A 25,332-nucleotide genomic window follows, 5' to 3' on the forward strand; every position below is an offset into this window, starting at 1 on the left:
GACTGAGAGACAATCACTTCTTAGCAAACTATATGCCAATTCAGTGTCATCACTGTAATCCAGTCTATAAATGTCAATGCTACATCCATATCAACAAATATAAAAAATAGTACTTCAGAGGGTATTATTGTATTAGTTGAATGATCTGTTTCTTCCAATTATAAATCTATTACAGGATACCATTTCCAAAACATGAACTCCAGACCCATAACTGGTAACTTTTGCTATAGGTACGATAAAAGAATTAAGCCATCGACAGTAATATATTTTAAAAGAAATGCAGACATGATGTTTTCAGCTTTTAGAATTAAGATTCTAATTACATACCATTCAGCTTAACAAAAATAAATCTGTCAAAAATATGGTGAGGTTTTACTAATCATTGCTTAAATTCAGGAACAAGAGCTTCGTATTAAGGTTTTCAATACTATTGTTAATTTCTATTAACATTTAAAAATTCACATTCTTCACCTAAACATGAGCATATGTAAATATACACAAACAGATATTCTACCTTGGAGGAAAATAACATCGACGTATCACTCATGAAAAGAATAATCTTATACAACAAAACTGCAATTAATTACATTTGTTTAATATATACATCTGACATAAGAAGTAAAACAAACAAACAAACAAAAACAGCAAAAAGATTGGAGAGAAGGTATTTGTGTATTTGCCCCTACTGTTTATATGCCATTATTACTTTTAAAAGAGAATATCATTAATACATTTTCAAGTAGAAGAATTGTTGAAAATCACAATCTCTAAAAGCTTCTAAGTTAATATTTGCATCCCTCAGAGAATGATGACATGCCAATCTAAAAAACTTCTAGGAAAATCACAATCAATATAGTCAACCTAAACTTGAAAATAACTCAAAGTACTCTGGTTATTATAAGCAATTAGGCAATTCTAATATGACAACATCTTTTATTATTTTATGTCCTAATGGAAAAATAACAACTTTACCACACGACATAAAAAATATAACTACTCTGTTTCTGAACGAAGTACTGAAGCACATTTGATATGTTTGGCCTAACTGGGAAAAAAAGCGCAATTATTCAGCATCCCTCATCAATATGAGGGTAAAATTACTAACATTGCTGCAAAAATTTGCTAGACCTCAAAAAAAGCATGGGCCTGCATTATGAAACCAACCAGTAAACTTAGTAAAATGAGACTTACTTGGGTGCTATTTCCTACAAAAAAGGAAGGTGTTTAACAATGACAAGAGCTTTGGCTATTCATACATATCTACATATTCAGACTAGTAAGACATGTGTGTTTCCTCCAAAGGATAATATATTCATGGTGTCTTACGTTGAACCTAAAAATTTTGAGTGAGAGAAAGGAGTTTATGTAAGAACAAATGTTGGTAAAGGAAATCAGAATAGCAGAAAAAATTCTTTAAGAAACCAACAAAAATAAAGCAAAGTTGAAGTTACAGTCTATAATAAAGCCACAGTAAGTATAGTTTTAAGATATCCTTTATGATTCCTTCTTTGTTTTGTCTTTAAAATATTCACTTTTCCCCAATACCAACAAAGAGCAATGATCCTTGTAGTAAGTGTGATTAAGAAATAGTTGTTTTTTTAGAAGGTGGTCAGTAGATTTTTGAGGAAGAAAGACAATACTTTTTTCTTTGGTAGACTTTTTTGGAGAAATGAATGCAAAGATCCACTTCAGATTTAGAAACTCAATTTGATAAGGAAAAGAAGAATTAAGGGATAAAAAGGAAGCTAGGAAGTACTCACCTCTTCACGTAATTTTATCAACTGCAACATGAATGCACAAAACAAAAGATAAAAAGGAAAGAAATGGCAGGAAAGAAAGATCAGTTGTGTGACAGGATACAGAATTAACACTGACAATTTATCTGTTTACATGTTTAGCATTTAAAACTCACAGACAAACACATTAAAAAAACCTAAACTTAGACTACATGCAGAGTTTTTTGAACGAATAAAGATCACTTTCTCACACTGTCACATTAAACAAAGAGAATAGTGTGAAATTCTCTTTTAAAATACATCTAAGACACCATCATGAAATAAAGGAGAATGACTTCATAGAAGTCTATATTATAAAGAAAGAAAACAAGTTTACTGTTCCTCTCTTCTAAGAATGTACCACCGAAAAGGTTTTGTATATACAAGTTTTCAGGATGTTTCTCTATTTGGAACCCTGACAACTGATTTCAGATTTTACCAACAAATGAAAATGATTAGCAGTTTATGCATTGGTTGCAATAATTATTTAAAACAACAAGGTATCATGTGGGTATATGATTGCTTTGAGAGGTAACACTATTTTAATTGAGAATAAAGTGTGCCATTATAGATAATAAATAGCTATTTAGGCCATAGTATCAGGAATCATTTCACTATTACGGTACACACTTGAGTAAATTTCTAGATTTCTGTTTTGCTTGTTTTTTGTTTTGTGACTACCGCATCAGATGACACACTTTCCTTTTAATTTTAGGTTTCATCACTTGTCAACTGCCTTCATCTTTTAAACCGGGCCATGTCAAAGCAGTGAACTCTCAATTCATTTGTACTGCAGTCTATTTTCACTGAAGTGGTACCAACAACCACCCTTTACTTTATTTGTACATATTTGTATCTCCTATGATAACATTTTAATTCTCTTATATAAAACATTTTTCTATTTGCCTTAAATATAACACACAAAACAAGTTGTTTAACTCTTTAGAAATGAGAAAAATGATACAATCATATATTTGCTTCATCTTTTGTGACACTATAGTAAAGCATAAACACAAATTTTATAGTTGAGATGACTACCAGAGTTTCTGCAATGAACAGAAATTGAAACCTGTGTTTAACAGACTCTAAGCTGCATTCTAGGTCTGAAATTCACATCCTCAGCAATTCAGGTCTACAACTGATAAGTTTTAAACATCCAAATATCTGTAACATCTGTTTGAATACTTGACATACACAGGCCAATAAATTAAACTACTGCTTTGGGAGAAACATGCTATGAATTGCTCACCATACATCTCTCTACAAGTATCATGTTTACTGCTATACCGTGGAATTCTCAATATGTAGTGCTGGTTTTGTCTCAAATTCAACGCAGGCAGTATGCATTCCAGCTTATTCTGTAATTTCAATCGTTACATGGAAAGTATTTCAAGCCCAAAAGAACCGGGTTTCAAAATTGTTATGAAGCCTTTTTAAAAAGAATACAGTTTATTATGTAACGTCTTACCATGTGTTTAACAGCAATGAAACTTTTAATATTAGAGTTTCAAAATAGACAAGAAATTGTCATTATTTTTAAACACATTCATTCTCTCCACAACCACCCAGCGTGGATGAGTAAAACACCTCCTGATTTCCCATGGAAAGTCTCAAGCTATCCTCTAGAAGGAGTAAAATTTTAAACTAAAATACCCAGCCTATCACATATCGGAATCTGTCTCTTTGCCACTCGAACATCATGGGAGAAAAAGGCAAACATTAATTCTCAGAAAGAGACGATGTGGGAATTGATCGTACTCTTTTCTTCCGGGGGCACCATTCTTCAGTCGACTGTGATGATACTTAAAGGGGCAAAGTTTAAAACTACTCCTCAGCCATAGAGACCATTTGGGGCATGCCACCCTGCCATAATCAATGAGTGTTTAAAAATGCTACCCATTTGTTTTTTCAATAGGTTCCAAACAAAAAACGTTCTATCTTGTTTGTGCTGCATGGCTGCATTGCAGCTCCACACCGGATTTGTAGCTAAGCTAGGTAACGGGAGGGTTTTTAATCTTCATCTTTTTTTTTCTTTTTCAGTCAGCCCGAGAATTGTATTTTTAAGTAAACAAAAGATATTCTATTTTTGAAAATTAGCAATGCTTAGACTAGACTGTAAGTAGTGATTTCTATTTTATCGAGTTATTAGCTCCATCGCAGGCGACATGCAAGTGTGCAATGCCACAATGTTGAGATAATCAACATCTTTTTTTGAAACAAAGATTCCCCCCCCCCATGTAGAATTTGATACAAGAGGTAATCTGTTCCTTTGTGGGCTGAAAAAATCTGGTTTACGCTGGTTTGAACCAGTGGAATCTCTTGTGGTTAAGCCTTCTGCTGTGACTGAAATCAAAACCGCACTGCAGAGCGCGTGAGAGCCTGCGCGCGCCTGTGTGTGAGGTGCGTCATGTGACCCCCACAACTACCGAATTTTTTTTTTTTTGAGCTGATAACGGGACTGCTGTCTCTGTCCGCATACAGATAACGAATAAATGCTGAACTCTATTAAACGCCCTTTACACATTACCGTGGGTCGAACACACAATTTTCTGAACTTAGGATGACAGTCTATTTATTTAGCTATAAACCCTCAGCACGTAACGAACAGATTTGTGCCTGGTAATGATCTGCTCTGCCAGGGCTATATGAAATGATACCGACCTTCTTTAGATCTTGGGGAATTAAATTGACCGACTGCACCCCCTGGTCTGTAGCTGAAGTTTGACACACTTTATGCACAGCAAGTCCAAATCAGAAGTTAAGAGAATCTCGTATTTAAAAATTAAGGAATCATTATCTGCTAAATATTGCTTTACCACAAAAATTTCCACACGTTTGGAGCTACCTACTCTTTGTATATTTTTTGAATCTCCAGTGTAGGATTTACTCAGTCATGTGTCGGTATAGTTTTGCATATGGTAACTGTGAAACTACTGGGGTTCAAACCTGGAGCTTGGGACATTTTATTTGCCTTATTATCCTACTCCACTATGAAAAGCTTTATGATTTTATTCTACAAGTTGGGTTTTTTCTTGTTTTGAGAACGTTTTTAATAGGAGGAAAACATGTTAAGAATATTAAGGTTTCCATTCCCCAAACAGCTTCTTTACATTGAAGAACTCAACTCTCAAAGATATGAAATGTGATACTGAATGGTAAATGTATTTTAAAAGAACAGACTGATTATGCTTAAGACATGAGTCCTTAGAAAGCTGGTAACAAAACAGCACTCAAAGGTGCCAAGTAGATAATTTTGTCCCTTTCCTGTAAGTCAAGAATGGGCTATATTTGACTGAATGAAATGGATATGAAAATTGCTTTATACAAAGCAATTAATTTGTAATTAAATGAAATGTGTACTGTATGAGGGAATTAAAGACGCATTTGAAAAATTCTAATTTTCTGAAACATTGGCATTTCTAATCATCACAGGCATATTTATATACCTACAAGTGCATTAGATGAATGTTTATATACATAAGAGTAAATTAATTTAAAGTTAATTGGAAGATTATAATCATATGTATTAACAGGTTTTAGATGCCTAAAAAACTTGCATCATAAATTGCCAAGCTGAGAAACAGTAGTTATTATATTCATGTTTGTCTAAATCTTCACAAAGAAATCACTATAGGCTGGATATGCATAATGCATTGAAAATAACAAGTCAGTACTTTATTTTACCTGTTTGTAATCATTGCTGTTGATTCTTTTATTTTCCTTTTCTGATCCATATATAATTTAATTGAAAAATCCTAATTTCAATTAAATGAATATTGCTAATTTTATCTCATTTTGTTGTTTTCTTGTATGTTGTTTATCATAAATATTATATAACAAGTAGTTTGAAAATCAAATTATCAATAATTAACTTGAAAGTAAATTTATTTCTAGGCAGAACATTTTTATATAAATTATAGATAATATTATCTAGAAAAAACTATCTTCTTAGCTTCTAAGCTACAAAAATTAATATGAAGAACCAAATTAAATTTTTTCTTACTTAAAAGAAAGGTCTTTTGCTTAGAATACTTAGTCTGAATGAATACTGATCCAGAATAAAAAGTAATTTTTAAGTAACCACACATGGTTAAGGAGATATTTCTGCTTGAGAGATTTTTAATTCCTATATTATGACAACTATATGACAAAAAGCCTCAAAACAAAACTTAATGACTTCATCATCATAGGGAAATTTTGCTATACTTGGTAACAAAATATCCAAAAAGTTAAGCATATTTTTTTGAACTTTCCAATATCATTCAAATTTTTTACTGAAAAGTTCATGTGAGTAATAATCTAACAGTTACATATTCTCCTGACTATAATTTATCATACTCTATTTTTTGAAGTGACAGCTCTTTACAACTAAACTTCAGGTTATCCAAGCACTTTCAGAATTTGTAAGTTTGATTTATACAAGTCCAGGGGAATTCTCTGCATAATCACTTTGAAGTGACAGAAATACAATCGGAAAAACTCAGAAAATAGGAACTCAAATCTATTTTTGTGGCATAGTTTTCTTTAGGCATAAAAATCATCTTTATATGTATGTAAGGCAAATATTTTAGGCACATAAAGTGTCCATTAAGAGAAGTGAACATGCTTTTAAAAAAAAGGATTCCTGTCATAGAACTACAACATCCATTACAATAAACGAGTCTGAGTCAGACAGGAACACCCCCTTCTTTTCTATTTCCTCTACATTAGGCAGGACTTTCAAATGAGGGAAAGATCTATAGCTTTTTAAAGAACTGACATGGGAACTACGCGTTTCACTTTTTTGCAAAAACGATTATGCTTTTTTATAGGAGATAGGAAAGAAAATTATGATTCATTCATTCATGAGGTATGAGCAATCCATATCTCACTTTTAAAAAAGGAGAAAATATTTTCTCTCTCATCTTCACATTATTTAATCTATTATGAGTGAAACCCCTTCATCGCATCATGCTTTTATGTTTGATGCGCTATTTTTTTTCTTTAGCTATTCTCACATTTCAGTCAGAAAAGCTGAAATCCCAAGTCAAATCTGAACGTGTTTACATTTCTGAACTCAGGCTGATTAACACCCAAATACTGGAGGAAGTGAGAACTTCATCAAAACTAACAACTGCCCTCAGCGATTCTTCTCCTCTTTTGGGGGGCAAGTGGAGCCCTTAATCACACAAGCAATATCCCTGTTTGTAAAATGAACATTAGAGAAGATAATAATACAGTATCAGCACATATCATCTATTGGAAATGGTAAACACAATTACGTAGATTTTACACTATGTATCAAATGCTGTGTTTCACTATGGTTTTAAATGTTGGTTTACCCAGTGAATGGTTTATGTTCAATGCTATTTCGGCAGAGTAGAAACCTTTACAATACTTGCCAAAGTAACGTTAATAAACACATTCAGGTCTTCCTTGTGAAGTTTCCTGTAACCAGTCGGTCTCTAGGGGTGTTTGAGACATTTAAAAAACCATCTCTACACTGAAGTGCTTGAAATGATTCTTTACTAAAGTCACACATAATATCTATATGAACTTATGAAATCCATAGTATTAATTCAAAACAGAAATAGGACATTAATTAGACTCATGGCACTACTGTGTGACCCAATAAGAACTGACAGCCGAGTTGTAAGGCCCTTTTAAGAAAAAATTGTATCTTATTTTTTGCCTATGCATATCTTAAACTGCAAAAAAGACATTCTATTATTATTATTATTACTATTATTTGACAGAAACAGGTCTCTGTCTGGGTATCCAAGCTCTACACTGGTGCCTATAATTTGCATTTTGGTGAATGTATTTTTAAGAAGCTAGCTACACAATAGGAGACTGAGCTGTGCTGTTGAATTTTGAAAGCTTACTTTCATTTGTTTTGCTGCAAGTGTTGATTTAATTATACTGCATTATTATCAAAGCTGTATTATGTACTTTTTTATTCCTTTTACATGTGTTTGAGGTGAAGACCCTGGCTTTGTCTGCAAACAGTGTGTTTCAAGTTATTCCTTAAGTACTAAATAATAAAGAAAAGAGAAGAAAAGATTTTTTTAAAAGATAGCAGACAGTGATCACAAGGTAAAGGGTTAAATGTAAGATCTCCAAGAAACATTTTGAAGTTGATTAAGACTCCAGCTTTGCATTAAACAGTATCGCTTCCACATGAGTTGCTGCTAATACTGTTAAGGAGCAGCTTGAGAGCCCAGTGTGCCTGTGACCTCCTTCACCCTCCAGCCACCCACCGGGCCTTCCTGATTAGCATTCTACCTGGTTCTCTGAGGAATTCCCATCATCCCCTAGGAGCTCATTCCGTACTTCGTCACTGTAGGCGATCCGTGACCTTTTCTATAAAACAAAACAAAAAGGGAAAGCGAGATGAACGTTAGAAAGTAAAGGCTTCCAAGTATTACTGGTATCAGGCTTATCATCTCAAACCTCGAGAGCCCCCTAATGGAAACCTATTGGCAAAAATCTGCAAACCAAAGTTGTGTAAAGTTCCCTGAACTTGAGAAGTTTAGCGTAAATTAGAAGTTTTCAAAAATGCCAATAATGAAAAATAACTGCATTGTGTAAATATTTTAATATTTTTAAAGGGATCTGAACTTGTATATTACTCCACACATCATCATTCAACATTAAACTGAAAGAAATACAGCTAAATAGCTATATATCTGTAGAACAGAGATTTAAAAATACAGAAGTATAGAGGGCCTTTAACATTGTAGCAGGAAATGAACTGTACAATTTAGAGTTTTTAAAATCTCTAATTCTAGGATAATAATTATATCTCCAACTCTACTCTAGAATCCCTGGACTAACATATACCTATATTTCTTTCATTACTGTGATGTTACTAACCAGAAAGAGAGGGGATTTAAAAGCCCATCTCCCATCCAAATGATAATTTAAATACCTCTAACTTCTCTCTAAATAATAGCCCATGGAAAAGCAATAGGAGTGTGTGTGTGTGTGTATGTGTGTGTGTGTGTGTGTGGTAAAGCAAATTAAGTTTTCCAATCCCAGTAAATAGAGGCAAGCAGGCTATGAGTCAACCTTTCACAATTCCAGTAAATAAAGACAAGTGGACTATGAGTCAATATTTCATGCACGGTAGTTTTGTTTTACAAGAAATCTACCCTTGCCTATAAAGTCAAGGGACGTGTCTGCAGTGCAAGCATTGTGCAAATTATCTAAATGTATACACACTTGGAAAAATTAAAAGCCTTTAAAAGTTAGTTGTGAAACCCGAGTGTGGTTCTCAGTTCCTGCTTCATCTTTAATATTTCAGACCCAAATTCAGATTTACATGTTACTGCTTTGTTGCCTTTTCCGCATCTAAAATAATTAAGCAAAAATGATCAATTAAAAATGATGGGGAAGGGGACAAGCAGGAGGGGAGTAGAAAGGGAGAGGGAGTAATAGGTAACAGGATTCAGATATGTTAAGTGCATGTACCAACTTCCCCAAACACCACACCCATCATCTTTGCTTTTTAAGGCAGGTGGGAAAGAGTAATCTCTTTTCTCAATTAGGATCTACATTTGGGGTTTAAAAGTTCTTACTTGTTCAACTGTGATCTGAAAAAGGACCACAGTTTAAAAGGACTATCCATAATCCATGAGCAGAAGTTAACAATACCTTAAACATAAAATCATATTACTGGAATTTAGAAGGACCTTGGACAAGAACAACCAGTAAGCTTTAAATCAATTAAAAGAGACCATCTTTCTCAATGGGGGTTCCTTACCAAACTAAAAATCAGAAAATTATATCAATTCTCCCAAGGATGGCACAAAAGAGAATTTAGTTCATTATATACAACGAAGGCTTAGGCTTATGGCTCTAGCAGAACCCAGTTTAAAAAGACTTAAGACAGTATGAATACAAATATATACATCTAGATAACCTCCTTTTTCATAAATGGCAAAAATCAGTTTCATGGAATTCCAAAGATAGTTTTGGTTAAACTGCGATTAGAATTGTAGGGTCCTGACTCACAGTTGAGTGGTCATTTTACCTTATAAAAATTCCTCCCTGTTCTATTATTTGCTAGATTGCAGAGGAAAAAGGCACAAGAATTACAAAATGTTTCAGTATAAAGGAAATAGTGGAATCCCCTTTTGGTTAAGTCTGCATCCTATGTCCTACTTTCCTACTACAAATATATATTTTATATCTTAGCAACTGCAATAAGTCTGTAAGTAGATAAATACTACACCAGTGTTGCAGGGAGAAGAACAAATTGGAGAAGTTAGGTAATCAGCCTGATGTTGGTAAGGACATCTATATCAGATCTCTTGAAAATTCAGGATTGACCCAACATATTCATTTGTGAATATACCAGATGTTTTACCACCACAAACAATATATATTAAATCTATTTCTCTCACTGTATTTACTGAAGCTACTGATAATTAACTACACTTTTACCGACTAATACAGAATTGTATCAAAAACGAAAAATTATATAGTTTGTTTCATGTGCTTAATACAATATTTAGATCAAGTCAAAGATTTCTTTTGCCCATTTGGAGATCCCCATTATAGCAGTTTCAAACTAGCTAAGCAAAAAGTATCTTACAGCATTAAAGGAAGTGAGAACCTTTAAACAGGCTGTGGTATCAGAGCTGCCTTCTTAATTATTCATTTCATCACTATAGGGGACTAAAACATTCCACAGTGCAAGAATATCATATAGAGATTGTTTTTGTTTTTCCCTTTTTTCACCAAAATACCAACAAATTTGCAGAGATTGTTCAATTGTAATATATTCTTATTTTGATGTAGTATACTTCAAAATAACAAGAACATTCTAAACATGTATCCCTGAATATCTGTCCTTCTTTTGGTTAGAATGTTCTGGTTTTGAAAACTAGCAATTAAGTGTATATACATGCTCAGCAGTGGAGAACTAAGGATTCATTTAGAGTGAAGGGTGATCCCTATAAATGTCATTCTTTACCACTGGGATGGGAACAAATGGTCATTTGGGTAGCTTTTCTGGATGTAATTAAGCAAATGGTATGCTGAATTGAACAAAGTGTTCTCTGATAGGACTGACTTTTCTGAAAGAATAAAAAGACAACTCATTTCAAATATCAGTACTAGTTCCCCAAGAAAATGAACTCAAAATGCCCAAAACAACTCTTTACACTTAGGCTTCCTTTTACAAAAACGAATCAAGACTTTCTTTAATGAAAAATTGTATTTGAATACCCAGTATCAGTGTTTTCTCAGAATTTCTTAAGGTTTGAAATTTCAAGCAAGCTGATTATATTTAATTAACACTAATTTAACTTGCAATATCATCACTAAACTAACTACAAACCAAAAATGGGCAAAACCCTTTCAGATGACAAACTGCTTATTTGACGGACAATTTTCCTCCAAAACATCAATAAATTATGTTGCCTTTTACGGAATTTTCAAAAGCCTGATGTTATATCACTAAGTACTTACATAATATTTTAATTTAGAGGATTCAAAGTTAATAAAACCGAAATCTCTACTGTATCTTGATAAACCTAACTAAAATATTTTTACTTTATAATCAATCAACAGTATAAAATCTGTACTTTAGCCAAATGCAAGCATGAGAATTTGAGCTGGAAATGTCACACATTCAGCTACAGTTTGAAGGAACTCAATTCATAATGCATTTTATAAATAGTTAATGACTTCTATACATAAGCTAACCAGGCAAATCAAGAAATTGTCAACATTTTTAGTCTTAGTTGTCAGTTACCACTGTCTACTGGTCCTTTATATGTGGCTCCTGGAGAAGACAGAAGCTCTCTGCAGTTTGTAATTTACTGCAATTTCTGGTCTATACCATAAGGTAGAAAAGCGTCAAATGACAGTATTTGCCACACACACATATGCACAAAGGTTGTTAAATACAAGAGAATGCCTCAGTTTTAGTTGTGTACTTATGTAAAGCGTATTCCTTCTAACTTCTATATACTTCAGTGGACCAGACAGAGATGGACAAAATATCTACAGAACATATCTGAACAAAAACTATGACATTAACAACTGATTGTTACCCCCAAGGAGTTTGATATGCAAAGTTTCAATGGCTATTTTAAAACCAGTGGCAAAAATGAGTCTTTGGTTATAAAAGTGAGAATTTCAGATTTGAAGAGATTTTCAGTTTTTTATTTGGTGCAGGAATAGGACTTTTGCATACCGATTGGCTGATTTTCTTAAAGTCAAGTTCAAACAGATGCACTTTGGCTGCAGAAATTTGGCTTGAAGTAATCTACTTGACCCAAGCCTTAACATTTTCCAACTGAGCTAAATGTGTTTGTGGACAAGCACCACTACAAACAAAATGAATTAATGTATTTTAAACTAATTAAAAACTGTGATCTGTGGTACTGTCCTTTGTATGATTCTATATATGGAACAGAGTATACATTGCCAGAGTGAGGAAGATTCTGAAGCCCACCACATGCAAAAACATAACAATGAAGTTGGTTTATTACTAAAGCATATATGAGAATTTAATTTCCATGGTGTGCACATGGCAAAGCAATTGCTTAAATTGCCTCACCTGGGAATTTAATACAATGTTATCATCAGACCAGCCACATTGTAAATAGATTTATAATGCTTTCCATGTGCTGTACTCAGTTGCATATGAATTAAGTAATGATCTGGTATTACAATAAAATCAGCTAGTTCCCACACCTGGCAGACAGGATATTTCACTAAATTAATACCCATACAGCCACATCACAAGGCCTGGGAGAGGAAACCAACTCGAAAGCATTCGACTTGAATTGACACGGGAGGCAAATACTCTCTGGCTATGTACAATGTCACTACATTGCTCGAGACAATCTGTTTCTAACATCTGTATCACAGAATTAGGACTTTCTCATTCGCATTCAATTTTGGCCTAATTTCCTTCATTCAGTACTTTAATTACTAATCAGCAACCCACAACATTCACAAACACTAAAGAAGCCCTTTATTCTAATCTATGTGCTGCAGACAGCCAAATAATTGATATAAAGTTCAGTATGGTTTTGGTAAGTAATGAAAGAACAGCTTGTCCTACTTTCTAATCAAATTGGTCTATAGAAGAAATGGTTAATAGATTTCTCCATAGTTCTAAAACAAATTACACAGTCTGGCCAGACTTTTCCATTGCTTCTGCCATGTTTTTCAGTCTCCATATATTTAATAATGCCCAAGGTTACCAGGTGATGCATGTATTAAAAACTGCTATGCTTTCATAGCCAAAGAATTTAACTGCTCCAAAGAATTTAACTGCTTCTGTTATAATTAACACTTTGAGATATCTATAGAATACTGTGAAATTATATTTATTAGCTAGCCATACAATTGCTGCCATTCTTTTCTTACCTAATTTATCTGGTTCTAATTAAATAATATACTACTGTAATGCCCAGATGGCATTTTCAAAAAATGTATCTATCTTTGGCACAAAGTATCCCATTTTTATCTTCACTTCTATTTCTCTCTGGCCTATTTCAGCATTTACCCACACACTCCACACCAGGATCCAACAAGGCTCAGCAATGCAGGTCAAGAAACTTAAAATTACATTCTGAAGGAAAAAAATAAAAAGGAATTTATAAATTTTTATGACAGTAATGTCTATACGATTTAAAGTTAAAATGTATCATATTGCATGGTTGAGGTAAAGCAAAGTAAACTCTTAGGCATATGATCACTTGAAAGCTGTTGGGATGAAAAAACAAAGGGCACTGAATGAAAAGAACAGAGACAACAATTTGATATGTAATCTTCGTCGAATTAAGTTTTTTGAATATGTTTCTGCATCTCTAAAATATTGAGAATGCATACTTATTTCCTACGGCTGTCTTAAGGATTTAAATATTACAAATCAAGGTAACTATCCTAACACATTGGCTGTGATAACTTTATAAAGCATGCTCATCTGAATAGCAGTTGATAATATTGGAAAGGATTCAATAAAACTAATACATATATACGGCTAAGAGTAAAAATTAGCGCATCCTTCTTTACAAGTGATTTGCCAGTATATACCAAAACTAGATTTTAAAAGCCAATGTTATTTAACCCAATAGTTCTGTAACACTTTTCTGTACAATTCTTTATTCCATGCTACTGCAATTTTTGGACGGTTTTCAATAGTAAAAACTTCACTGCAGTTCTTTAATGTTATCAGGGAAAGTAAGTGCCAATCTGTTTCTTCTAAGTAATCATTCTACTAAATACGGTTTGGTTTTGCTCAAGGGACTGTTTTGACTTAAGGGTCAAACTCATTTACTTGTAAAGTGCACATGCTACATGCCATCAATACTGTAGCATTAATAAGGGGAAATATACTTTGTATCCATCATAAACTCATAGCCAGTGGACCATACGCAAGCCAACAGAGGAAAATACAGCCCTGATGCCAGAAAAGAAGTAGAGTTGGAAAAGTAAGTTATCATGAGAACACAAAACAATCTATGGCTCTTTAGTAGGTAATACTAGGAAAAAGATTTGAAATTAACTTTCTGTCTTTTTATCGTAATTCCTTTTATTATTTTTGCTTGTATTTTTCAAACACATTTCTCCAACACCACAAAAACAAAACAAAGCAAAAATTTGACATGGATGTTTATCTTTTGGCTATAAATAATGAGATAAATTATGCCATGTTTATTTTTTAAAGTTAGTTATAATAATACATGTGAATATTTATATGCACCCAGAAGGTTAAGTGTGTGTGTATACACATAGACTCATACAAACTCATCTGCAACCCATACAGGAGAATTCTACCGTGTTGCACAGTGCTAGAATAGACCCTTATTTAGATGAGCACCTTGGATCACATTGCTGCTATAACATTTGATGATTCGGAAAACAGAGAGCCTAGAATTCAGGTAACTAACTGTACTTCTTCATTTCCTCTTCCAGTATCTCCAAATTTTATCATGAAGTATAAGCTTAACATTAGTATTTTAAAATACAAAATAAGTTAGCTAGTACCATGGGCCAGTTTGCTAGCATATGCTATAGTTTATGACTTTTGACACTGCTATTGACACAGTGTGGCTGTGTCTTAAATTATGTTAGCTTGTCAATCAACAATTAAATTACTTCATTCAGAAATTACCACATAATAGAATGTCCAGATGCTGCTGTTAGCATCTGGAACAGTGTAAGTATGCAGTGGAGGAAATGAATTCCTTAAAGTCTCTCTGAATGTAAAAATAACTGCACTGAGTCTCCTTGAAGTGATCAAAATGTTTATTATGTTGTTTGTTAATGATATATAAACACGTAACACATCCCCCTTAGAAAATAGTACTCTGATAAATGAATGCTATACACCAGATACTTTGTTTGTATATAATTAATTCATATAATTCTAGTTTCCCTATACTGTAATCTGCCTAGCACTAGGATGGAAAAGTGGTCACTCACTGAAAATCTGTTGACAGCCATAATTTTAAGTGGTCTGGACACCCAAGAATGAGTGATCTTGAGGAACTTGCATGAGTGACACTGAGGTCACGTGACACATCACCTAGATCAGGATACACCCTTGGAGACAAAGAGTTCTAGGCCAGATGAGCAATGTATTGCAGGACTCCAGTCTAAGAAAGACCAAGCAGAACAAGGTCAGAGCCCCTTTTCCAATGCTGGTGTTCTTTTCCCTTGACTATACCACTAGGATAGCTGGGGTCTTCCTTCTTTCATTCCCCAAAACCAAAGTTGGCTGTACCATTCACCTAGTTCTGTGAACTTATCATCAGCTACAAACCTGGTTATGGTAGTTTGTAAATTTTGTTTCTGGTCATTCTCGAATAATAATAATAATAATAATAATAATAATAATAATGACAACTTTATTACACATTGTCAACATCTGGAATGTTGATAACAATAAATTTAAGACTTCAAGCACGACAAATGCTTTATTAAATTAATGTTTTCTTTGATAGAATAAAACTCAGATCTCGGATGATGAGTCACAACCACACCCATGGGTGTTACTCAGATATGTTTCAGATTAATCTTTAAATGCTGTCCCATAAAGCAGTGATAATGTACCCCTGATGGCTTAGAGAAAACCATACAGGCTATTAAGATGTGTTAAGAATTGCTCACTTACCCATAAGATCCACTGACTCCCTGAACAGTTACTCTAAACTTCTACACTGTAACCCCCAGCTCACAGGCAAAACACTTCTATAAGTTTTTCTTGGTACTCCACGTTTGGACTCACATCATGACAGATTATTAAAGAGTATGACGTATAATAGTGAGGTTATATTGCTCACATTTCAGAGATGTGTATTGTTTTAAGCAATGTAAGAAAGTCATTTTAGTCCAAGTTTCCTAAGAAAACATTTTGAAGATTACTTCTAATTACAAGGGTGACCTAACGCAAGATGTAATAAGGTATAAATATTCAGACCTGATTCATTAACAACATCTTCCGCCTAAAAGATTCTCCATTTTGAATTGAAAAAAATCCTGCTTATCAATTAAACGTTTTCTTTATCTTAACTGTTTTTCTACTTGTATTTTCCTTCAAGTTTTAAAATATTAAGTTTACCTCAGCATTATATATTTTAAAAAGTTATTTCCACCTATACTACTATTCTTCCCAGCTACTGCCCAATCTCTTTATCCTTCCCTTCTAAGCAAAGCTTCTTGAAGGAGTACTTATTATGCCCTAACTCCACTTATTCACGTCCCAATCACCTGTTAACTTACTACAAATTGTAGATACTTTCCTATTTCTCTTCAGGTTTCTCCAGCATCACCAATGACTTCCTAGTTGTCAAAATCATTGAATCGATGAATTTTAATTTAAATGTAGTTTTAAATCTATACAAGACTTACAATAATAGTACAGAGTTCTCATATAACCCATACTGAGTTTGTCACAATGAATGAATCAATTGTTCATTGTTATTTATTATTTTTAACTAAAGCCCATTCTCTACTCAGATATCCTTAGTGGTTTATTTTATATTTTTGCAGTACTGGGGATTGAACCCAGGGTCTCTCCACACAGCTACCTCCCAGACCTCCTTTTTAAAGTTCTAGACAAGGTCTTGCTAAGTTGCTCAGGCTGGGCTTGAACTTGTAGTCTTTCTGGCTCAGCCTACCAAAGTGCTAGGATTGCAGGCATGCACCACGGTACCTGGCCTCAGAAATAGTTTTTAGCTAAGGTTTTTTTTTTTTTTTTCTGTTCCATGATTCCATTTAAGGTTTCAGATTGTATTTATTAGTAATATTTCCTTAAGCTCCTCGGCTTATGACACTTTCTCAGACCTCCTTCTCCTTCACCTGGTGGTACAGGGGATCAAACCCAGGGCCTCACCCTTGCTAGGCAAGCACTCTATCACTGAGCTAATCCCAGCCCTTTTCTTTTTCTAATTTTATTTTGATCCTGTCTTGCTGAATTGCTCAGACTATCCCCAAATTTGCAATCCCACTCAGCCTTCTAAGTGGCTGGAATTACAATCACGTGCCACTGAGACTGGGAGATGTTCTTGGTTTTGATGACCTTCACAGTTTCAAGGAGAGGTGATGAGGTATTTTTGTAAAATGTCCTTCAATTGGGATTTGTTATTTTCCTGATGCCTTGCTTGGAGTATGTTTTTGGGAGGATGAATTAAAGTGCCATCTTCATCACATCACAGAAAGGCTATGTATTATCACCATGGCATCACTGTTGATATTGACCTCGATCACCTGGCTGAGGTAGTGCTTGTCAGATTTCGCTGCTGTAGTTACTCTTTTCATTTTCCCATACCGTACTCCCTATGCCAAGCTCTCATGTAAGGAGCGGGGAGTTATGCTGCATCTCCTGAGGGCACAGTACCTGTGTAAGTTATTGGCACTCTTCTGCATGTGTGATGTGCTTAGTTAATGATTTATTTATATTAGTATGGATGCATGGATATTTATTTTATACTTTGAGTTATAATCCAACATTACTTCACTAACTTTGTTGCTCACATTATACCACTTTGGCTCCAATTAGCACTTTTGGTCTTTTTCTTCACTTGACCTCTCAGGTGCCCACTGTCCCTGGGCAGCTCTAGCAGCGCCTTTCTTAGGCATTCGTCCCCCCTGGAGCCTCTCCTGTCTCCATTATGGTAACTTTATCAGTCTGCCCATGAAGTGCCGATGTTCTCTGAGGTCTCTCAGCCCCTTTTCACTTACCTGAATGATCTAATTGATACCCACCATTCTAAATACCACCTCCAAGCTGGAAAAGATGTTTTCTGCATACTCTACCCACAAGTGCAAATCCTGCTGGGCACTGTAACCTAGCGCATCTCACCCAAAACAGACAACATGGGCAAAAACCTTTCTTCTGTGAATTGCGCCTCCCCTTCCTTTTCCAAATTTGATGGATGGTGTTACCATGTATGTAGCCTTCTTACCTAAAAACCTAAAAATTACCCTGCTCTCTCCTTTATTCCCCAAGTCCGATCAATCAGCAGGCTCTATCAATTAAGCGCTTATTTTTTCAGAATATCTACACCTGGGGCCCTTGCCCATATTTTAAGGATGTTTGTTACCTTATGCATTAGTTTAATTTTTTCCTCATTACTGTGGCTACTACCTATTTAATTCTTCTTTTTATATATGAATTATATATGGGAGATAACTTCTACAGGAAGACTGATGTTTTTACACAGAAGTAAGTCAATAGGTACAACGTCTTAGTTCCTCATCTTGGTGCAAAAAAAAGGAGACCCCTTTAACTCTATCTCTAGCAGAGTATAAAAGCTATAAAAGAATCATTGCCTACAGATATAACTTATTTCAGAATAAGAATGTCAAAAGAGAAAGCAAATTCATTCAACAAATGTCTACCATGGGAAAATGCTAAACAACAGAATTCCCTCCGACTTTGTAAGTCAATACTACATTTCTCTTTAATTTCAAATATAAGAACATCTCATATCAGCTATTTTATTGTTCTCATGAGTTAGATATTCCTATTTTTTATTATGTGGTCACTAAAAGACAACCATTTCAAACGAGCTGAAGTGTATGCATATTTCTTCTTTGTCTGACTTGTGGACCTGAGGAATATGGATCACCTCTCTTATCTACACAAGAAGCTCTGCTACAAGCCTGGCATTCAGTTTGCTTTTATCTCTGTGACCCCAAATTGTACTGTTAGGCAACAGAGGGCACTTATCTCGATTGAACTGTCATACAAATAGATGTTTGTCAGCCATTCAATTTGTATTGGGGAGCATGCCAACAACAACAACAAAAACCTCAGCAATTTAAAACAACAAACCTATCCTCTATGGACAGGGCCAAATTGCTATATTTCAAATGAATAAGAATTACTATAAATCACACATCCCACATGTTGGTGCTTCAGAAAGAAAAATATTCTTGGAACTAACACTGTCTACTTTTTCTGACAGTAGTCTAATGTGAAGCAAATATCCAGCATGCTTAAAACTAATAAGTCTATAAGAAAAATAATAACAAAGAGGGCTTAGATGTTGTAAGAGGAGACTGAAGCTACCTAATAAAGTTTCAAGTCAAATACAGTGGCTACATGAAGAAGGTGACATTGTGTTGCATTTTTAGTTTGTTCTCTGGTCAATGGTCCTTCCATGGATGCAGGTAGTACTATAAAACAACCCAAATCCTAAGGCTGGCATTTTCCTTGAGTCTAAATTGATTCTCACATGGTGTCAATATTCACCAAAAACAAACAAGCAAACAAACAAACAACAACAAAAAGCTTTAAAATTTACCTCACCACAGAAATACCATACCTGAGACTATTTGGAAAAATATTCAGAGTTGATCTACTCAAAGTTGATATTAACCTCAGAGGTTAAAGACTTTGATAAATCATTAACATATGGCAATAACGTTTTTACAATTGCAAAGAATAATAATTTCCCCATCAGTATCTAAAATTGTTTAATTGCTTCCTCTATTACTTTTGTTAAGGCATTCCTCCATTCTTGATCTTATAAACTTATGCTTCAGTGAAATTCAGTCTTGGACTTGTGGAAAAATAAACTGCTAAAACAGAAATGAGTACATATGCAAATTCAGGCCTCCGATCCCACATTTAGCTGAAATATAAGAACTTCAGTTGAACCCTTTAGTGAATAAAAATGTAATTAGTTCAATTATTTAAAAGTAAATTTACATTCTGAAAATAAGGTTTCTTCAATTAAAAGCATGTAACAAGAAATCAGCACTTTGAAAATTCTTAACATGTCACATGGCAATGTTATGCCATCATGTGTTATAGCAACAAATACTTATGTTAAGTCTTAAGACTTTGTTAAAGAACAGCCAGCGAAAATAATATACTCTATATACAGAGGTATGAAAAAAGACCTCTTCGATGACAATTAAAGTGGATGTCAGGACAAAATGCTTCAAGTTACCTTTAAATTTTGGTAAATAATAGAACTATATGAGAAAAATTATTTTCATTTTGAAAAGAGTTAAAATTACTTTAAAAACATGAATAGATGTATGATGTATGCTTTCTTCATAAATTTATATATATAAATATAATATAAATATATAAGTAATATGATACATATAATTCAAAAATGATAAAGCAAATGAGACAATGTGTAAGCAATAGGTAAATTAGATAACGTGTATATCTAGGTTCTTTGTACTAGTCTTCAAATCTTTCTGAAAGTTTTAAAGTATTTCAAAATATAAGTTTTTAAGTGATTAAAATGTATGAGACTATTAGTGGAAGAAGAGAACAGAGGTTTCTGCTCAGCCAATTTTCAACTAGTAGCTTATGTCTGAGATTAGCTCAATGTCAAGTTCTTGATTAGATATATAACAATTAATGTTAAACAAAAATATAAGACGATTGATTACTCCTTTCAAATTCAGATAATTAAAAGTGCAGTCTTTCACCATATGTAGTACTTTTTTCCAATAAAAATATGGCACTTGATTAGAACTACTTTAAAATAGTAATGTAATTTTGTTTTATGGTTCAATGATTAGTATGAATTCTACTTCATCCAAGGTCAGATAAATTGGAAGGTATCAGTTCAAAGTACAACAGGGTTGGCGATGTAGCTCAGTGATAGAGTGCTTGCCTGAGCACTGTGTTCAATCCCAAGCATGTCGAACAAACAAAAAGAATATCATATACTGAGTGAAACAGCTTGGCAACAAAGTACAATGCTTTTCCCCCTTCATTTTATTTTATAATAAAATTTCTGAGGATAGTCATTCTAAATTAGATTGTTTAACATATAATAACATGATTGATTTCAAAAATTCCTAGAGGATACTAATACAAACCTCACTGGACTATTGCAGTACTAACCTAAGCACTTTCCCCATTCTCTTAGATCATTCTCTGATATTCTTGAAGAGAATACACACTTCCAGGTAGCTAGACAAGTGCCCACTAACTTTGACCTGACTTGGCAACTAAGGCATTGCTGACTTGTCTGCTCTTGACTGTGATAGCACTGGAAGGGACTGAATGTAATTCTGGTCTCTGGAAAGAACACAGCCAATTTGGGTGCTCTATAAATATGCAATAATAACAAGACCTCACGGCCAGGAGAGACCTTGAGAGTCCTCTAGTGTGCCTTGCTCCCTTCTATTATTCTAGGTGGAATGTAGCTTACAAAGATGCTGGAAAAGAGTTCCCTTCACTCCCACAAAGATCCTTACCGACAATCACCGGTTACTGTCAGGAATTATTTCTGCAAACTGTACTTGAATCCATGGTACTACGGTTACACATACAGTGGAGACGAACAAACAGCTGCTGACCATACTTGGTATAATAGCTCTTCACCGACTTGAAGACACTTAACAACTCTACAACTTTCCATCCAGGGAAAATGATCCCAGGACCTCTCTTCATCTGTCTAATTTTCCAACTCTTTAATCATCTGAGGGGTGCAGCACAGAATTTCCTCTGGATTATCTTTAGGCACAGAAGTCCCAATTGGATGCAGAGGTGGGCAGAAGATTCTGTCAGAATTGAATATGAACCAAAGTGTATTCAACCTAACTCCTTCTGTGTAAACTTGAGAAGGCCATTCCTTTTCTGTTCTTTCCTATTTCTGCTCTGAATATGTCTCATATCATATGCGCACATTAATTTTTATTTGTGTTATGGCCTAGTTTCTGTTACTCTTTCAGATTCGTTTTCTTACCCTTTCAAGGAACAATATGATAAAGTAGGAAGGCCTCAGACTTGGGCATTTACTTTTATTTATTTAATTTTTTTTGACAGGGTCTCACTATGTAGCCCAGGCTGGCCTCAAATGCACAATGATCCTCCTGCCTCAGCCTCCCGAGTACTGAGATAACAGGTATACACCAACACACTTAGCTAGATTTGAACATTTAAATGGGCACAAAAGGGCTGAGAGAAAACTGCTCTGAGGCATTCTGGATTCCAGCTTTAACTAAGAATCTCTATGTATTTTGGGGCTAGTTGACAAAAAGTTTATAAAACAGCTAGCTAATATATTGCTTAGCTTAGGAATTTAAGGAAAGTCACTGCTTTTGAGAAGAGCAGAAAGTCTGTCCCCGTAGCACACAAAACTGTGGATGTGGTTCTTCAGCTCTCTATTCTTTATGCTCCTGGGGAGCACAGCCACCTCACTTCTGACCCCCTTACCACTCACGCTCCCCAAGTGTAAAGGCCAGATGCCCATCCTATTCCAGATCTTCTTGGCTCTTGGGGTTCAATTTTGCATCCACTCCACCCCCTACTCCTTTGCCTTTTTTGGTTTTTGCCCTTTTTGCTGATATCTGAGCTTGATTTTCTGTGCTTTGAGCCTCAATGTTTTGTGAAGAATTAGGTTCCCTTTCACCTTTTTGCTCTGTCCCTAGAAGAGAAAATAACACTTAAAGGAAGTGTATTCTTAAACACCATGGACCTTTTATAAAAGAGACACACAGTTCTTTTATAAAAGAACTCCATTCACTTCCTGGTGAAGTGGAGCAGTTCTCCACAGAAAGAGGTAAGAAGAAGCCAATCAAACTTCTTACAAACTTTTAAGCTCTGCATCAAGACTGGCACAATAGGGTAAGATTTCAAGAAGCCTGAGGCACAGAGTGAGGTAGAGGGTCTACCTATGATGTTTTTGCCTGTAGTTTATCTGAGCACTCAGAGCACGTGAAGAGAGCTGAGAGAAAAGCATGCTGGGGTGTACAACCTCTCCCAATTTTCAGGTGCCTGGGCTTCTGAAGGTGGGGTGCAAGGCAGCAGAGCTAAGAGAAGACACACTAAGTGCTCTGAGATCTTGGCTATGATAGCACAAGAGCTACAGAAACCCATGTGAGGCATTCCAGCACTGCAGCCACCAGAAGGCGCCCTTGGAGAGAGGCATGGAGGTGCTGAGGGAAAACCCTCTGAGGCATTTTGAACCTTCAAAGAGTGTAAGGCAGCAACCACTCCAAGGTTCAGTCTCTGCAGAGGGGCAGAGAGAAATCTTGCTAGGTACCGAAAGCCAGGAGTACAGCTGGAGAACAAAGAGAACTTGACAGAGACAAAAATATTAGCAGGAGCAATATAAACCGAGGGAGATATCCCACAAAGGAAAGAGCCTGAAGCTCCGCAGTAAAGCAGAAAGAGACCTCTGGAAACACATCAGTGCTCAAAGTTTAAATTCCACAGACAGAAAAATTTGAACTACAGCTTCAAACATATGAATTGAACTGAAGTTGCAAAAAAGCCCACACAGCTGGGCGTGGTGGTGCACACCTGTGATCCCAGTACTCAGGAGGCTGAGGCAGGAGGATCACTGTGAACTTGAAGCCAGCCTGGGCTCCATAGTGAGTTTCAGGCCAGAGTGAACTACATAGCAATACCTTGTCTCAAAAAAAAAAAAAAATTAAGAGCCCATATACATACAGCCCATGCAAAGAGCAAAGATCAGACTGACTCAGCCACTCCACTGCAGAGGCCTCAAAGAAAGACGATAATGCTTTAGTTTCTTTGGTTCCAATAAAATTTAACTCACGTGACTCTCTACTGTACTTTTACATAAAATACCTGGAATACAATAGAAGACTCCAGGACACATGAAAAGGCAAAAGAACCATATCTTTAAACTACAGAAAGGGAGGAGGGGACCTATCAAACTAAAATTCATTATCTTGTGAATATATCATTAAAAATGACATGAAATTTTTTAAAAAGGAAATTTTCAGACAAGTACAAGCTGAGAGAATTCATTTCTAGCAGAACTGCCCAACTGAAACTGTTAAAAACAGTTCTCTAGACTGAAGAAAAATGACTACCAATGGGATGAAAATAGATCTGCAAGAAGGTGAAAGAGCTGCAATAAGCAAATATTTGAGTAAATAAACTTTTTTTTTAAAAAGCACATATCATGAGGTTCACAGCATTTCTACACATAAAATATAAGTAAAATATAAGAAAACAGAAGTAAAAAGAATGGGAAAGAGGTAAATGGAATTCTATTGGGTAACTGTCAATGAAGTAACATGAGATTGTCTGAAAGTAGACTGTAATAACCTAAAGACTCACATAGTACTCTTTATAAGAACCACCAAAACAGAATGCTAAAAACTATAAATAAAGTTTTAATGCAAGAGACACAACTGAGTACTAAAATAATGTGATTTACCTAAAAGAAAGCAAAAAATAGGACCAAAAGAACAAAATATACAGCCGCATGTGTCAAGTATAACATAATAAAGATTTTTTTTGAGAAAAAGAAAGTGACTAATAATGGAAGTATTAATTTACCTTTTACTTTTTGTTAAACTAGCAAACACAATTGGACTAGAGGAGTTAGCAATATACAACTGGAATGGAAGAAGAAAAACCATCACTACTTACAGATGATACAACTGTCTATTCTCAAAATTCATGAAAGGAAATTGAACTACAAACAATAAGTGTGTTTACTAAGGTATCATGCTACAAAATTAAATAATTCATTATTTAATAAATAATGATTGAAAAAATGAATTCATATACACAAACAACCATTTAGAATATGTAGTCAAAGAGAAGTCCCTACATAAAGTAAAAGCATAAAAGATTAAACAACTGGACATGAATTTTTTAAACTAATTTTATTTGTAGATTTTAGATATATGATATGACATTCATCATTGGACATTTGCACCTTTACATAATCTCTCTTGGTTCTTATTTTTTCCCCATTCCCCTGCCCTCCCTTCAACCCCTCCATCCCTTCCTATTTACAAAGACTTCGTTTCCATTTTTTCATTTTCTCATATTAATTCCATTCCCTTCTTTCCTCTCCCCTACCTTCCACTTCCCCTCTGCCCCTTTTCTTCCTATTTCACATTATCTACTATACCTTTCAGTCCTTATTTACAGTTTCAGTTTCTTATACTAGAGAAACTATTTGGTATTTACAGATGTATGTCCTATTTATTTTACTTAAGAGTATCGCCTCAGACCTCCTGAGTCAGAGGCTCCTATTTCCGCACTCCCAGGAGATCATAAAAACTGGTTCTACCACTCCCAGCCCAGAGGAGGGGGCTTCCAGGCCACCGTTCCACCACTCCCAGTGCAGAGGACATGAGC

General features: G+C 34.8%; 1 protein-coding gene across 26 annotated transcripts in view; it reads right to left on the reverse strand.

The window, feature by feature from the left end:
- Positions 1-25,332, reverse strand: part of Vti1a (vesicle transport through interaction with t-SNAREs 1A) — a 416,873-nt gene that overhangs the window by 324,268 nt on the left and 67,273 nt on the right. For 17 of the 26 annotated variants that reach the window (XR_001183052.3, XM_087185699.1, XM_087185698.1 and 14 more), the window contains exons 4-5: positions 8,040-8,117; positions 1,761-1,781 (exon numbers count right to left, since the gene is read on the reverse strand). The exons of 2 other annotated variants lie outside the window; for them this stretch is intronic. Coding sequence is in view for 23 of the 24 variants with exons in the window: in XM_087185699.1 (XP_087041825.1) it covers positions 1,761-1,781; positions 8,040-8,117 (99 nt within the window). In the remaining variant the exon portion in view is untranslated. The remainder of the gene's footprint in view (positions 1-1,760; positions 1,782-8,039; positions 8,118-25,332) is intronic. 7 more of the 26 variants (XM_004838935.4, XM_087185695.1, XM_087185709.1 and 4 more) reach the window with 1 other exon arrangement.

Source organism: Heterocephalus glaber, unplaced genomic scaffold (assembly GCF_053883595.1).
Source record: "Heterocephalus glaber isolate CG9 unplaced genomic scaffold, H.glaber_assembly_v1.0 deba00001497, whole genome shotgun sequence".
NCBI classification, from domain to species: domain Eukaryota; kingdom Metazoa; phylum Chordata; class Mammalia; order Rodentia; family Bathyergidae; genus Heterocephalus; species Heterocephalus glaber.